Genomic DNA, 13347 nt, shown 5'->3' on the forward strand with positions numbered 1-13347 from the left:
ATCACCATGGAAAAGAAATGCAAAAAAGAAAAATGGCTGTCTGGGGAAGCCTTACAAATAGCTGTGAAAAGAAGAGAAGCGAAAAGGAAAGATATAAGCATCTGAATACAGAGTTCCAAAGAATAGCAAGGAGAGATAAGAAAGCCCTCCTCAGCGATCAGTGCAAAGAAATAAAGGAAAAGAACAGAATGGGAAAGACTAGAGATCTCTTCAAGAAAATTAGAGATACCAAGGGAACATTTCATGCAAAGATGGGCTCAATAAAGGACAGAAATGGTATGGACCTAACAGAAGCAGAAGATATTAAGAAGAGGTGGCAAGAATACACAGAAGAACTGTACAAAAAAGAGCTTCATGACCCAGATAATCATGATGGTGTGATCACTCACCTAGAGCCAGACATCTTGGAATGTGAAGTCAAGTGGGCCTTAGAAAGCATCACTATGAACAAAGCTAGTGGAGGTGATGGAATTCCAGTTGAGCTATTACAAATCCTGAAAGATGATGCTGTGAAAGTGCTGCACTCAATATGCCAGCACATTTGGAAACCCAGCAGTGGCCACAGGACTGGAAAAGGTCAGTTTTCATTCCAATCCCAAAGAAAGACAATGCCAAAGAATGCTCAAACTACTGATCATGGAAAAACCAAGAAAGTTCCAAAAAAACATCTATTATTGACTATGCCAAAGCCTTTGACTTTGTGGAACACAATAAACTGTGGGAAATTCTGAAAGAGATGGGAATATCAGACCACCTGACCTGCTCTTGAGAAATCTGTATGCAGGTCAGGAAGCAACAGTTAGAACTGGACATGGAACAATAGACTGGTTCCAAATAGGAAAAGGAGTATGTCGAGGCTGTATATTGTCACCCTGCTTATTTAACTTCTATGCACAGTACATCATGAGAAATGCTTGGCTGGAAGAAGCACAAGCTGGAATCAAGACTGCCAGGAGAAATATCAATAACCTCAGATATGCAGATGACATCACCCTTATGGCAGAAAGTGAAGAGGAACTAAAAAGCCTCTTGATGAAAGTGAAAGAGGAGAGTGAAAAAACTGGCCTAAAGCTCAACATTCAGAAAATGAAGATCATGGCATCCGGTCCCATCACTTCATGGGAAATAGATGGGAAACAGTGGAAACAATGTCAGACTTTATTTTTGGGGGGCTCCAAAATCACTGCAGATGGTGATTGCAGCCATGAAATTAAAGACTCTTACTACTTTGAAGGAAATATGACCAACCTAGATAGCATATTGAAAAGCAGAGATATTACTTTGCCAACAAAGGTCCATCTAGTCACGGCTATGGTTTTTCCAGTGGTTATGTATGGATGCGAGAGTTGGACTGTGCAGAAAGCTGAGCACCAAAGAATTGATGCTTTTGAACTGTGGTGTTGGAGAAGACTCTTGAGAGTCCCTTGGACTGCAAGGAGATCCAACCAGTCCATCCTAAAGGAGATCAGTCCTGGGTGTTCATTGGAAGGCCTGATGCTGAAGCTGAAACTCCAATACTTTGGCCAACTCATGCAAAGAGTTGACTCATTGGAAAGGACCCTGATGCTGGGAGGGATTGGAGGCAGGAGAAGAAGGGAACGACAGAGAATGAGATGGCTGGATGGCATCACCAACTCGATGGACATGAGTTTGAGTGAACTCTGGGAGTTGGTGATGGACAGGGAGGCCTGGCATGCAGTGATTCATGGAGTTGCAGAGTCGGACATGACTGAGTGACAGAACTGAACTGAATAACAAATTATTCTTTTTATTAAAGTTTACTTATATTTATGGCTTTGCTGGGTCTTCGTTGCCATGCACAGGATTTTCTCTAGTTGTGGTGAATGGGGTGGGGGCCTCCTTTCTAGTTTTGGTGTGTGGGCTTCTCCAAGTCACCACATGGCTCAGATGGTAAAGAATCTGCTTGCAATGCAGGGAACCTGGGTTTGATTCCTGGGTTGGGGAGATCCCCTGGAGAAAGGAATGGCTGCCCACTCAAGTATTCTTGCCTGGGAAATCCCACGGCTTGCATAGAGTCGGGGATAAGACTGAGTGGCTTTCACTTTCATCCTACCCTAGAATTATTTACACAGAAGAGATTATTTAGAGTGAAGTCACTGCCTAAAGTTTGGAGTTTAAAATCCCAGGCACACTCTTTGTTCATTTTGTGGCTTTAGGTAGGGTAGGAACCAGCTAGAACTAATATCTCCTTGAAGCCCAAAGGTGGCTACATCTAGGAGGGTAGGGTTGATCCACAGATGTGAAGCTAAATAATCTCTATCAAGGCCCTTTTACTTCAGTAGGGGGCTAGGAGTGGGCAGGCAGCATTACTGGAGCTGGGTGGAGTTATTGCAAATGGAGGAGTTATTAGCAGGTTTCAGAGAAGTGAGGGGCATTAGCCTCCTCGCCATCTGCAGAGACAGCAGAGCTTACTCTGTGTCTTTGCTGTCACAAAGGAAAGGTGGAGTAGCCATCAGAGCCTACCGTGGGTTTGGGCAACCAGGCAATGATTTTGGACAGGTTCCCTTTTTTAACCAGGCCAGGGATGGAAATGATCAGGTAGAGTTCACCACTGTGAGGATTCAGAAGAGGGCACCCCAGTTGATGAACTGCTTCTTAAAAGAAACATGGACCTTCTCAACTTGAATCAACAGGAAGAAGTACCCTGGGTACTGACTGTGCCATAGCACTGAAGCAGATGAGAATGGCCAGTCGCAATATAATCTCAGCAAAAAGGAGAGTTCTTTTTGCATGTGCAAGACTGTGGTGCAGAGAGACTCTGCAAATTCATCTTAGTGCTGGGAATGCTGGGCATCTGCTGTGTTGCTCAAGGTTCAGTCTCGGCAGTCTAGCAGCAGTGCTCTCATTGTGGCCAGGATATCCGTGTCTCTATCTCTGTTCACATCTGCCTCTATGCTTTTTGTCTTTCTTATCTATCTGTCTATCTATCAGTCTGCCTGTCTATCCGTCTGTCTGTCTGCCTGTCTATCATAATTTGGGCCATTGTTCATGCACACATAACAAACTATCATGGGGTTTGCGACCCCATGGACTGTAGCCCGGCCAGGCCTCTCTGTACATGGGATTTGCCAGGCAAGAACACTGGAATATGTTGCCATTCCCTTCTCTAGGGGATCTTCTCAACCCAAGGATCGAACCCGTGTCTTCCATGCCTCCTGCATGGCAGGTGGATTCGTTACCACTGAGCTACGTGGGAAGCAACAAACTATATTGGGATGTAAAATACTTAGAACATCTTCCCAATTACCAAATAACTAATGTTGTTGTTAAAAAAAAATTCTTTGTTTACATGCTCTAGCATAAACTTTATAGTCACAACAAATACTACACAACTATAAACGGGTTATAAAATGCAGACATAGTGAAAAACAAGGCAGCATTTTATAACGAACTGTTACATTGCAAGTAGATATCTGAAGCTTGTAAAAAGTGAGAAGATGAAATGGAAGGAGAGTCGAAATAGTCATCATTTGTCCCTGGTCACAGAAGGTAATGATGTGAATGTACTTAGTGACAAAGGGACAATTGCAAGCAAATCGCACTGATTCAGTAAAGTCAGTCTATTCTTGGAGGCATTATTTTTTTCTTCTCCTGCTGGATAAACATACAGGATCATATGTGCTTCCAAAATAACCCAGTCTCATCTCACTTCTTTGAAAACTGTTTTAGTGAAATAGCTTCCTTAACCCACAGTTTTATGGATGAGATGGATAAGTTGACAAATTCAAGATTGTATGCCTTTAAAATAACAGGGGAGAATGCATACACATATATGAGTAGCTGATTCCCTTTGTTATATACCTGAAACTATCACAACATTGTTAATTGCCCATGTATGTGTGCTATGTCACTTTAGTTGTGTCTGACTCTGTGCAACCCTATAGACTGTAGCCCTCCCAGAATCCTCTGTCCATGGGGATTCTCCAGGCAAGAATACTGGAGTGAGTTACCTGCCCTCTGTCTCCTGCATTGGTGGGTGGCATTGGCAGGTGGGTTCTTACCACTAGCACCACTTGGGAAGCCCATTAATTGGATACTTCAATAGAAAATAAAAAGTTTAATAAAAAAGAAAAAAATAACAGGGGAAATAGCACATTAATGGAAAACCCACAACTTCTTTTTAAAAATGTAGCTAAGGTATTTCATTGCACTGTCTAGGACTTCCAATACAGTGTTGAATAGAAAAGATGAGAGATGTCTTTGTCTTATTCCTGAGCTTATGAGGAAAGCATTTAACATATCCTTATCGGATTTTAGCCAATGTCCTTTTTTCAGACTGAGACAATTATTTGTGATTCCTAGTTTCTAGGATTTTTATCAGGGATGAGTATTGAATTTTGTCAAATGCTGCTCTGCTTTTTATTGAGAATATTATGCTTTTTTCCTTTCTTATAGTGTCAATGTGGTAAATTACATTGATTGATTTTCTCATGTTGACCTAACTTGCATTCCTAAGACAAAACCCCACTTGGTCACGGTTATATTGTCCTTGTTCTGTGTTTTTGGATTCCATTGGCCAGTACCTTGTGAGGATTTTTAAATCTGTGTTCATGAAAAATATTGGCCTATAATTTTCTTTTTTTTAAAGTTTGATTTCAGGTTTTGGTATCAGAGTTATGCTGGCCTCATAAAACAAGATGGTAGGTTTTTCTTCCTCCCATGAAAGAGTTTATGCAAGATTGGTATTCCTTTTTCCTTGAATACTTGGTAGAATTCAAGAGAGTTAAGCCATCTGAGTCTAGAGTTTGTGATTTCTGTGTGTGTGTGGAGGGAGGGGGGACAGTTTTAAATTACATATTTAATTTCTTTCTAAGAGTTCTGCCTCCCCTTCTTACTCTCTGTTCTACATAGGTCTTATTTGTTTACTCAGCATTTATCTTTTCTCGGGGAATCATCCTTTCTTATTCTATGGGGTCATAGAAGAACTGTCAATCACTGTATTTTAGACCTTTGCTTTCTTGGAGGTTGTCAGTATGTTAGCCAAACTGACATAGCAAATTGAGACATTTCTGCTAGAGAAAGCAGGCAAAGACTCTTTCCTTTACTGTAAAGGTGCTAGGATGCTGTGAGCTTAGGGCTGCCAGTGGCCATCTCCCCCAGTCACAGGGAGGAAGAGTGTCTGTGGTTAGAAGAGAGGACCAGCTCGTGGAAGGAAGCAAAGTTAAAGATGGAAAGAAGCCTGAACGCATCACTTAGATGCCCAGGGAAAATCATGTCTAAAACTAGTTCTATTTTTAGACTTTTCAGATACAGAAGCAAATAGATTCTTAAATTATTTAAATTTTAAATGAAGTTAATTTGAGTTGGGTGTCTGACATTTGTAATGAAAAGAAACTAAACTGATACAGTCAGAAGAATCTGCACTCTTGGGCTTTCAATCTTAATCCGTGGTTTGGTGTTAAGGCACTTCCTTCTCTCTTTGCTCATTAGGTAGGAGGTAAAGAAAGGAGGAGCAGGTATATGGATGGTTGAGAAATATTCCTTAAAATAAAGTGCATGGAAAGACTGTCTCTGATCTTATTTTGGAGATCAGTGGGGAAACATGTGACCTCAAAATACTAAATGATTGCTAAGAATGTATTTTACATGAAATAGACCACTTTCACCTTCTGAGATGGCCCACCCTCTGTCTGTGGAGTGTTTCTCTGTAAATAAATTCACTTCCTACCTGTCACTTTGTCTGTCACCGAATTCTTTCTGCAATGAGACACCAAGAACCAGAGCTTCATTAAGTCTTTAAACTAGGTGTGTGATTTCAGTTAAAAAAAACTATGGGTTCAAGTTCTGACCTAGGTTTTGGCTGGGTTTAAGTCCCAGTTTCAGTATCTTTTCGCACCAGTGGACTACACTCTAGCCACTCTGATCTACCTGGGTCATATGGGGCTTAAGGATTTTTCCTCCCAGGGATCTTGAGATTCTTGAAAAAGATGGTGCTACATACAAAGGGGTCTAACCTGGAAGGGCGTTTATAAAGCTTCACCAGTTTCCCCCAGGACTTGGCTGCCTGCCTGCCTTTTACTTGCATACATTAAAAAAAAGCTACCATTCAAATGATAACCCACTTAACAAGAGTCTGCTCCTAGATAAATTATGCCTCAATCTTGGATGAGGAGACGGTTGCCATAATTTAAATTTTTCCTCATATGAGGCACCAAACACCTTGGCCATGTGCCACCACTAATAGGGGAACTGAGGACATACAAAAGGAGGTATGAACTTTTGATTCTGTGTGTTCATGTTGAGTAGGATTTTCCCCCAGTTCACCCCAAAGCAAATTGGACCTCTGTCCTCTACCCTCTCCTGTTTAGTTCTGAAGATGTTCAAATCAAACTGACAAGCAACACATTAGCAAAAGAAAACAAAAATACATACTCACTCATGGCAGTGCTCAGAATGAATAACTGAAACGGGTAGTTAGAAATTTGGGCTTATATACCATGTTGATGGGGAAGGGGAAAAAAGAAAAAAATATTGTAGTAGAGCAACTAGATTTCCTGGAAGCATTTGCCCTTGGCTTCGGGAATGTTATATATTTCCCAGGTAGCATTTGTGGACTGACTTGTCCCGTTATGGATCTCATTCTTATGTAAAAGAGCATTTCAGATTCCAAAATACTGACTTAGCTGTGACTTCTTTTTTTCAAGGCTACTGGAAAGTCTAGAAATTGTTTTATTTTTCTATCTTAATGATTGTTTCCCACAATATGATGAAATTTGACATAATACGAGGTGTCAAAGGTAGACTTTGTTCTGAGAATAAATGAGTGATACACTTATCTCCTGGAATGTGAAGTCAAGTGGGCCTTAGGAAGTATCACTGTGAACAAAGCTAGTGGAGGTGATGAAATTCCAGTTAAGCTATTTCAAATCCTAAAAGATGATGCTATGAAAGTGCTGCACTCAATAGGTCAGCAAATTTGGAAAACTCAGCAGTAGCCACAGGACTGGAAAAGGTCAGTTTTCATTCCAATCCCAAAGAAAGACAATGCCAAAGAATGATCAAACTACCGTACAACTGTACTCATCTCACATGCTAGTAAAGTAATGCTCAAAATTCTCCAAACCAGGCTTCAGCAATATGTGTACCGTGAACTTCCAGATGTTCAAGCTGGTTTTAGAAAAGGCAGAGGAACCAGAGATCTAATTGCCAACATCCATTGGATCATGGAAAAAGCAAGAGAGTTCCAGAAAAACATCTATTTCTGCTTTATTGACTATGCCAAAGCCTTTGACTATGTGGACCACAATAAACTATAGAACATTCTTCAAGAGGTGGGAATACCAGACCACCTGACCTGCCCCTTGAGAAACCTACATGCAGGTCAGGAAGCAACAGTTAGAATGGACATGGAACAACAGACTGGTTCCAAATAGGAAAAGGAGTACGTCAAGGCTATATATTGTCACTGTTTATTTAACTTCTATGCAGAGTATATCATGAGAAATGCTGGGCTGGAAGAAGCACAAGCTGGAATCAAGATTGCCGAGAAAAATATCAATAACCTCAGATATGCAGATGACACCACCCTTATGGCAGAAAGTGAAGAAGAACTAAAGAGCCTCTTGATGAAAGTGAAAGAGGAGAGTGAAAAAGTTGGCTTAAAGCTCAACATTCAGAAAACGAAGATCATGGCATCCGGTCCCATCATTTCATGGCAGATAGATGGGGAAACTGGAACAGTGTCAGCCTTTATTATTTTGGGCTCCAAAATCACTGCAGATAGTGATTGCAGCCATGAAATTAAAAGACGCTTACTCCTTGGAAGAAAAGTTATGACCAACCTAGACAGCATGTTAAAAAGCAGAGACATTGGAACGCGGACGGCGGCGCGACCCGAGGTCTGAGGCTGGGGTCCCGGGGGTCCTGGCGCGCGCGGCTGGGCCTTCCCGCGGAGCGTGGTGTGAGCAGAGCGACAGCTGTGGCGGAAGCCGTGGCCCAGTCCTAGAGCAGAAGATGGCCAAGGAGAGATGCCTCAAAAAGTCTTTTCAAGATAGTCTTGAAGACATAAAGAAACAAATAAAAGGAGTAAAAATTTGACAGAGATTAAACAAAAGTCTTTGATCATTGCGCCATGCCAAGCAATCACCAACACTTCCAAAGTGCTAAGCTATGAAGACAACAACAGAATGTTAGCCTTAGCTTTGGAAAATGAAAAGTCCAAATTGAAAGAAGCCCACGATGTCATCTTAAAGCTGAGGAGAGAATGTTACTTCCTCAGCTATCAGCTGTACACACTGAAAAATAAACTTATGTCACAACAGACAGAAGAACCTGCTCAGAACCTAGAATTATGTCCCTCTGGAATGGACTCCAAAAGTGGAATGGACTCCAATAATGAAAGCAACTCCAGAGATTTATTTGTGAAGCATTTACCGCAAGTTCTTGAGGATGCTGACTGTCCAGGACAAAAAGAATCATTTCAAGTAGAAGAGCCAGTACCTACTATTTCTCAAGACAGACCAGGATTTGATTTGGATTCAAGTGAAGATAAGTCAACTGATGTTGTCTTACCTAGAACTATATCTCTCCGTCGTGGTTTAAAGAAATACATTAACAGTCCATGTCAGACTAGTGCTGTGGACGATTTTGGAATCAGTCATTTGTCAGAGGACTCTGGAACTAGAAAGGATTAGATTTGTAGGCCCACCAGTAAACACACGGATACCTGAAAATGTAGAACAAAGTGTTTGTCGGTACAACAGGAGTCAAATTTACTTATCACCAAGGCTCATTCACCCAGGACGATCTGCCAAAACAAAGAAAGACGTTTATGACTGTAAATCGCAACAAACTAAAAGTAAGCACGGAGGTGCCAAAGAGAGAAAAGGAAAAGAGAAAGCTAACAAAAGGGGAAAATCAAAATCTGTATCGAAGTATAATGGGAGCAAAAGTGAAAATAAAACTGTTTCCCAAAAAAAGTTGAGTGAAGTTGTCACCTCCTGTGATGCTTACAATTTTAATTTGGAAGAGGGTGTTCACCTTACTCCTTTCCGGCAAAAAGTGTGCAATGATGCTGCAGGAGAGGAAACCAGCAATGACTCTGAAGTGAGCGTCTGTGAATCAAGCTGTTCAGGAGATGATTCTGATGACCTCTATGTTCCCACGTGCAAGTCCAGTCCAGATCTCAGCAGTGAATCAGCCAGGAGTCCGGTCCCCAGGCCTCGGCCTAAACAAGCACTGAGATGTAGGGGCTCTGAGACGCCTCCTGGTGCACTGCCTGAAACTCACCAGTCACCTCCTTTTAGCCTGAAGGATATCACGAATGTCCCTTTGTATCCTATGATGAAAACCAGAAAGCTTTCTCTTTCTCCAAAGAAGAACGTCGAAAGCCCACCAGTGTCTTTACGTGAACGCCGGTGCACCGCCGCCGTCGTGAGCTATAAGGAACCCACGCTCGCTTCGAAGCTGAGGAGAGGGGACCCTTTCACAGATTTGTGTTTCTTGAATTCGCCTATTTTCAAGCAGAAAAAAGATTCCAGACACTGTTCTAAAAGAAAAAAAACGTGACGCAAGTACAATGAAGCCTGTATTCGATGCCATTGAAATTCATCCTACACCCGATTCTGTGGCGCCAAGAGGGAATCTGTAAAAGTATTCAGATGGTTGAACTGTTGCTGTAGAATATTCTCTTGACAAGACTATAGATCATGACCATGTCTTCAAAACTGTGCTTCAGAAGTGATGTGTCTTCTTAGACCTTTGATACATTTGGTTTATTTTTCTTCTAGCTATAAATAACTGGACTGAAGCACTGTCATAGTTTAGATTTTTTTATATTGCCTAAAATTTAATTGATGTATCTTATACCAACATTGGGAAATTAGTCATGTTTCTTCAAATTAAGATGTTTTCATTATAAGGCATCTTTTTTGAATGAATTTTTGAAGAACAGACTGAAGATCTTTTGAACCTCTTTGTACAGTGTTTGAATAAAATGAACCCTTGTCATTCAAAAAAAAAGCAGAGACATTACTTCGTCAACAAAGGTCCATCTAGTCAAGGCTATAGTTTTTCCAGTAGTCATGTATGGATGTGAGAGTTGGACTATAAAGAAAGCTGAGCGCAGAAGAATTAATGCTTTTGAACTGTGGTGTTGAAGAAGACTCTTGAGAGTGCCTTGGACTGCAAGGAGATCCAACCAGTCCATCCTAAAGGAAATCAGTCCTAGGTGTTCATTGGAGGGACTGATGTTGAAGCTGAAACTCCAGTACTTTGGCCACCTGATGTGAAGAGCTGACTCATTTGAAAAGACGTTAATGTTGGGAAAGATTGAAGGCAGGAGGAGAAGGGGACGACAGAGAATGAGATGGCTAGATGGCATCACTGACTCAATGGACATGAGTTTGGGTAAACTCCGGGAGTGGGTGATGGACAGGGAGGCCTGGCATGCTGCGGTTCATGGGTCACAAAGATTCAGACACGACTGAGTGACTGAACTGAACTGCACGCTTAACTTTCTTGGTAAATAAAGAAGTCAGTAGCATCATGCTTTATGAGTCTATGGAACATATTGCATACGTAAATCCCTTGGCCACTGAAAAATTGAGGAAATTCTACCAAGGCAGTCTATTTAGTTGTTTCAAGAACTTATGCTTGAAATCCCTTTATAACTTAAAGGTTATGGAAATAAGTTATATTCAGTGAACTTATAATTTGGAATAGAGAACATTTAAAAAATTAATCGATTGGGGAAATTGTTATACAATGAATCTGAGTGGATGATTTTTATTTTACATTATGCTGTAAATACATTTGATAATTCATTTTTAGGAAAGATTTTTTTTTCACTTTTTTTTGGTCACACCACAGATGCTTATGGGATCTTAGTTCCCTGACTTGGGATCAAACCCATGCCCGCTGCAGTGGAAGCGAGGGAAGCAAGCAATCTTAACCACTGGACTGCCAGGGAAGTCCTGGGAAGATTTTCTGTGAATTTCCTTTGGACTTTTGTGTTCCATATAGCAAAAAGAAATTCATAGGTAATAGACAGCATTAAGATGGCTCCATGACATTGATCCTGAAATAAGTTGTACCCTTACTCATTCTTATACATCAATAAAGATTCTATTTTCAGACATAATGATATTTACTGGTTTGGAAACTATTTCCATGTTAATATTAAAGAATATTACTTAAAAAAAATCTCTTGGAGGTCTGATGACAGTTGCTGATTGAATTTGGAGGCTTAGGTACAATAAGATGTTCCCTCTCATCCATACTATAATATGGATTTTATAGTTGGACAGACCTGGCTTCAAATGTCAGTCCTGCAACTAACTAGTTGGAAAGTTACTCAACTGCTTTGGGTCTAGCACACTAATCTTAAAGGGTAATGTCAGCAAATAATATTGATGTGTCCTGAGCATTTAGTGTCTGGCACATGGCAGTGTCTGGCATACTGTCTGGCATGTAGTATTTCCTCAATAAACGGTGAACTTCTAAATATGATGGTGCAAACTGTCGGGTCCACATAAAGGTCTGAAATAGAATGGCTTCTGAGAGAAACCTGTGTCACAGATACTAGCGCACAGTCCCACCACATTTTGCTTTTCTATGATGACATGGCTAAAACAGAGGAATGTACCTGAGAAAATTACCAAGGAGTAGGTGAAGAGCGCAGCCTTAAGAGAGACTGAAGGTGACTCTCTCTGAAGGAGAAAAGTAAAAGGGACTTTGTAGGGGGGGAGGTGGTCTTTGTGTGTTGGGAGAAGAGGTTGGAGGGTATGAAGCTAACAGATTATGGGAAGAGAAGTCAAGTTTTCTTCCTTCTTAGAAAACCAGAGCATTTCGTATGTGGTCAGGATATCGTGTCATAGAAGGCAATGGCACCCCACTCTAGTACTCCTTTGCCTGGAAAGTCCCATGGATAGAGGAGCCTGGTAGGCTGCAGTCCATGGGGTCGTAATAGCTGGTCTAAGTACTATGTGACTTCACTTTCACTTTTCACTTTCGTGCATTGGAGAAGGAAATGGCCACCCACTCCAGTGTTCTTGCCTGGAGAATCCCAGGGACGGGGGAGCCTGGTGGGCTGCTGTCTCTGGGGTTGCACAGAGTCGGACACGACTGAAGCGACTTAGCAGCAGCAGCAGCAGCAGGATATTCTGTGTGTGTGTGTGTGTACACGCATGTGTGTGTGTGTGCACGCGCTTGTGTGTTTTCTTTGGTCAACACCTGCTCAAACTATCTGGGAATTTCCAGAGACTAGAAAGTAAAGCATCTAGAAGGTGGCCTCAGTAGCAAGAAAGCCATCCCAGTGGCCAGAAGAGGGATAAGGAAAGGTGAAAGGAGGGAGAGATTTGCTTATATTCTGTACCAACCAGGCTGCTGCTGCTGCTAAGTCGCTTCCGTCGTGTCTGACTGTGTGTGACCCCATAGATAGCAGATGTAAATCTTGTGTTTTTTAGAAATTAAGATTGTTGGCGTAATTCTATGTTAGGAGTGCTTCCAGGGTCTGTGTGTGGAGAGAGATGTTATGAGGGTTATTTTTCTACCCTTCCCTTTTTCTTCACTGCCTACAAAACTCTTTGAATGGAGCTGTCATGTGAAAATCACTTACTTCTTAAGGCTCTTGTGAAGCTGGGGGTAGCCATGGGACGTAGTTCTCAGCAAATGAGATATAAGTGGGAGTCAGCCAGTTATGTCTTTGAAAGCTTTGCTTTCTTGGTAATAGGACAGAAGTAAGTATTACTGCCCTCTTCCTATCGTTCCTGTTTTGATTGGGTATTTGGAGGTACAGCATTCTTCTTGTAACCATCAGGTGTCAAAGAGCAGGCCCCATGAATCCCAGAACCTGGATTCATGAGGGTGCCGTAGAGCAGCAGAGAGCCAAGAGTCGTTTCCTGCCTCTAGACTATCACCCTGATGGTGATGCTCAAATGCATTTCTAACCAACACTATTGATAAACAAGCTTTGTGTACTGGCTTCTTTTTTCTCTCTCTCCCTTTTAAAGAAATTGAGACTTATTGAGTTATGATTAGCATACTATGCAATTCATCCATTTAAAGGGTGAATTCAGTGTGGCTGTAAATGTATTCACATGGTTGTGTAATCATCACCACAATCTAATTTTAGAGCTTCTTTGTTTCCTCTCCACAAACCCCGTATCCATTCACATGTTTGGAATCCATCCACATGTCACTTCAGTTGTGTTCACTCTTTGTGACCCCATGGGCTGTAAACCAGCCAGGCTCCTCTGTCCATGGGGATTCTCCAGGGAAGAATACTGGAGTGGGTTGCTGTGCCCTCCTCCAGGGGATCTTCCCAACCCAGGGATCAAACCCATGTCTCTTATGTCTCCTACGTTGGCAGGCAGGTTCTTTGCCACT

The 13347-nt window shown here is 41.7% G+C and overlaps 1 protein-coding gene across 1 annotated transcript; it reads left to right on the forward strand.

The window, feature by feature from the left end:
- Window positions 1-7833: 7833 nt before the first annotated feature.
- On the forward strand, window positions 7834-9963 carry LOC101117093 (shugoshin 1-like). Its single transcript, XM_042229522.2, is given in 3 exon segments — window positions 7834-8035; window positions 8038-8632; window positions 8634-9963. Coding segments are annotated over 3 exon segments (1551 nt in total). The 5' UTR covers window positions 7834-7974; the 3' UTR covers window positions 9529-9963.
- Window positions 9964-13347: the final 3384 nt, after the last annotated feature.

This window comes from Ovis aries, chromosome 12, assembly GCF_016772045.2.
Source record: "Ovis aries strain OAR_USU_Benz2616 breed Rambouillet chromosome 12, ARS-UI_Ramb_v3.0, whole genome shotgun sequence".
NCBI lineage: Eukaryota > Metazoa > Chordata > Mammalia > Artiodactyla > Bovidae > Ovis > Ovis aries.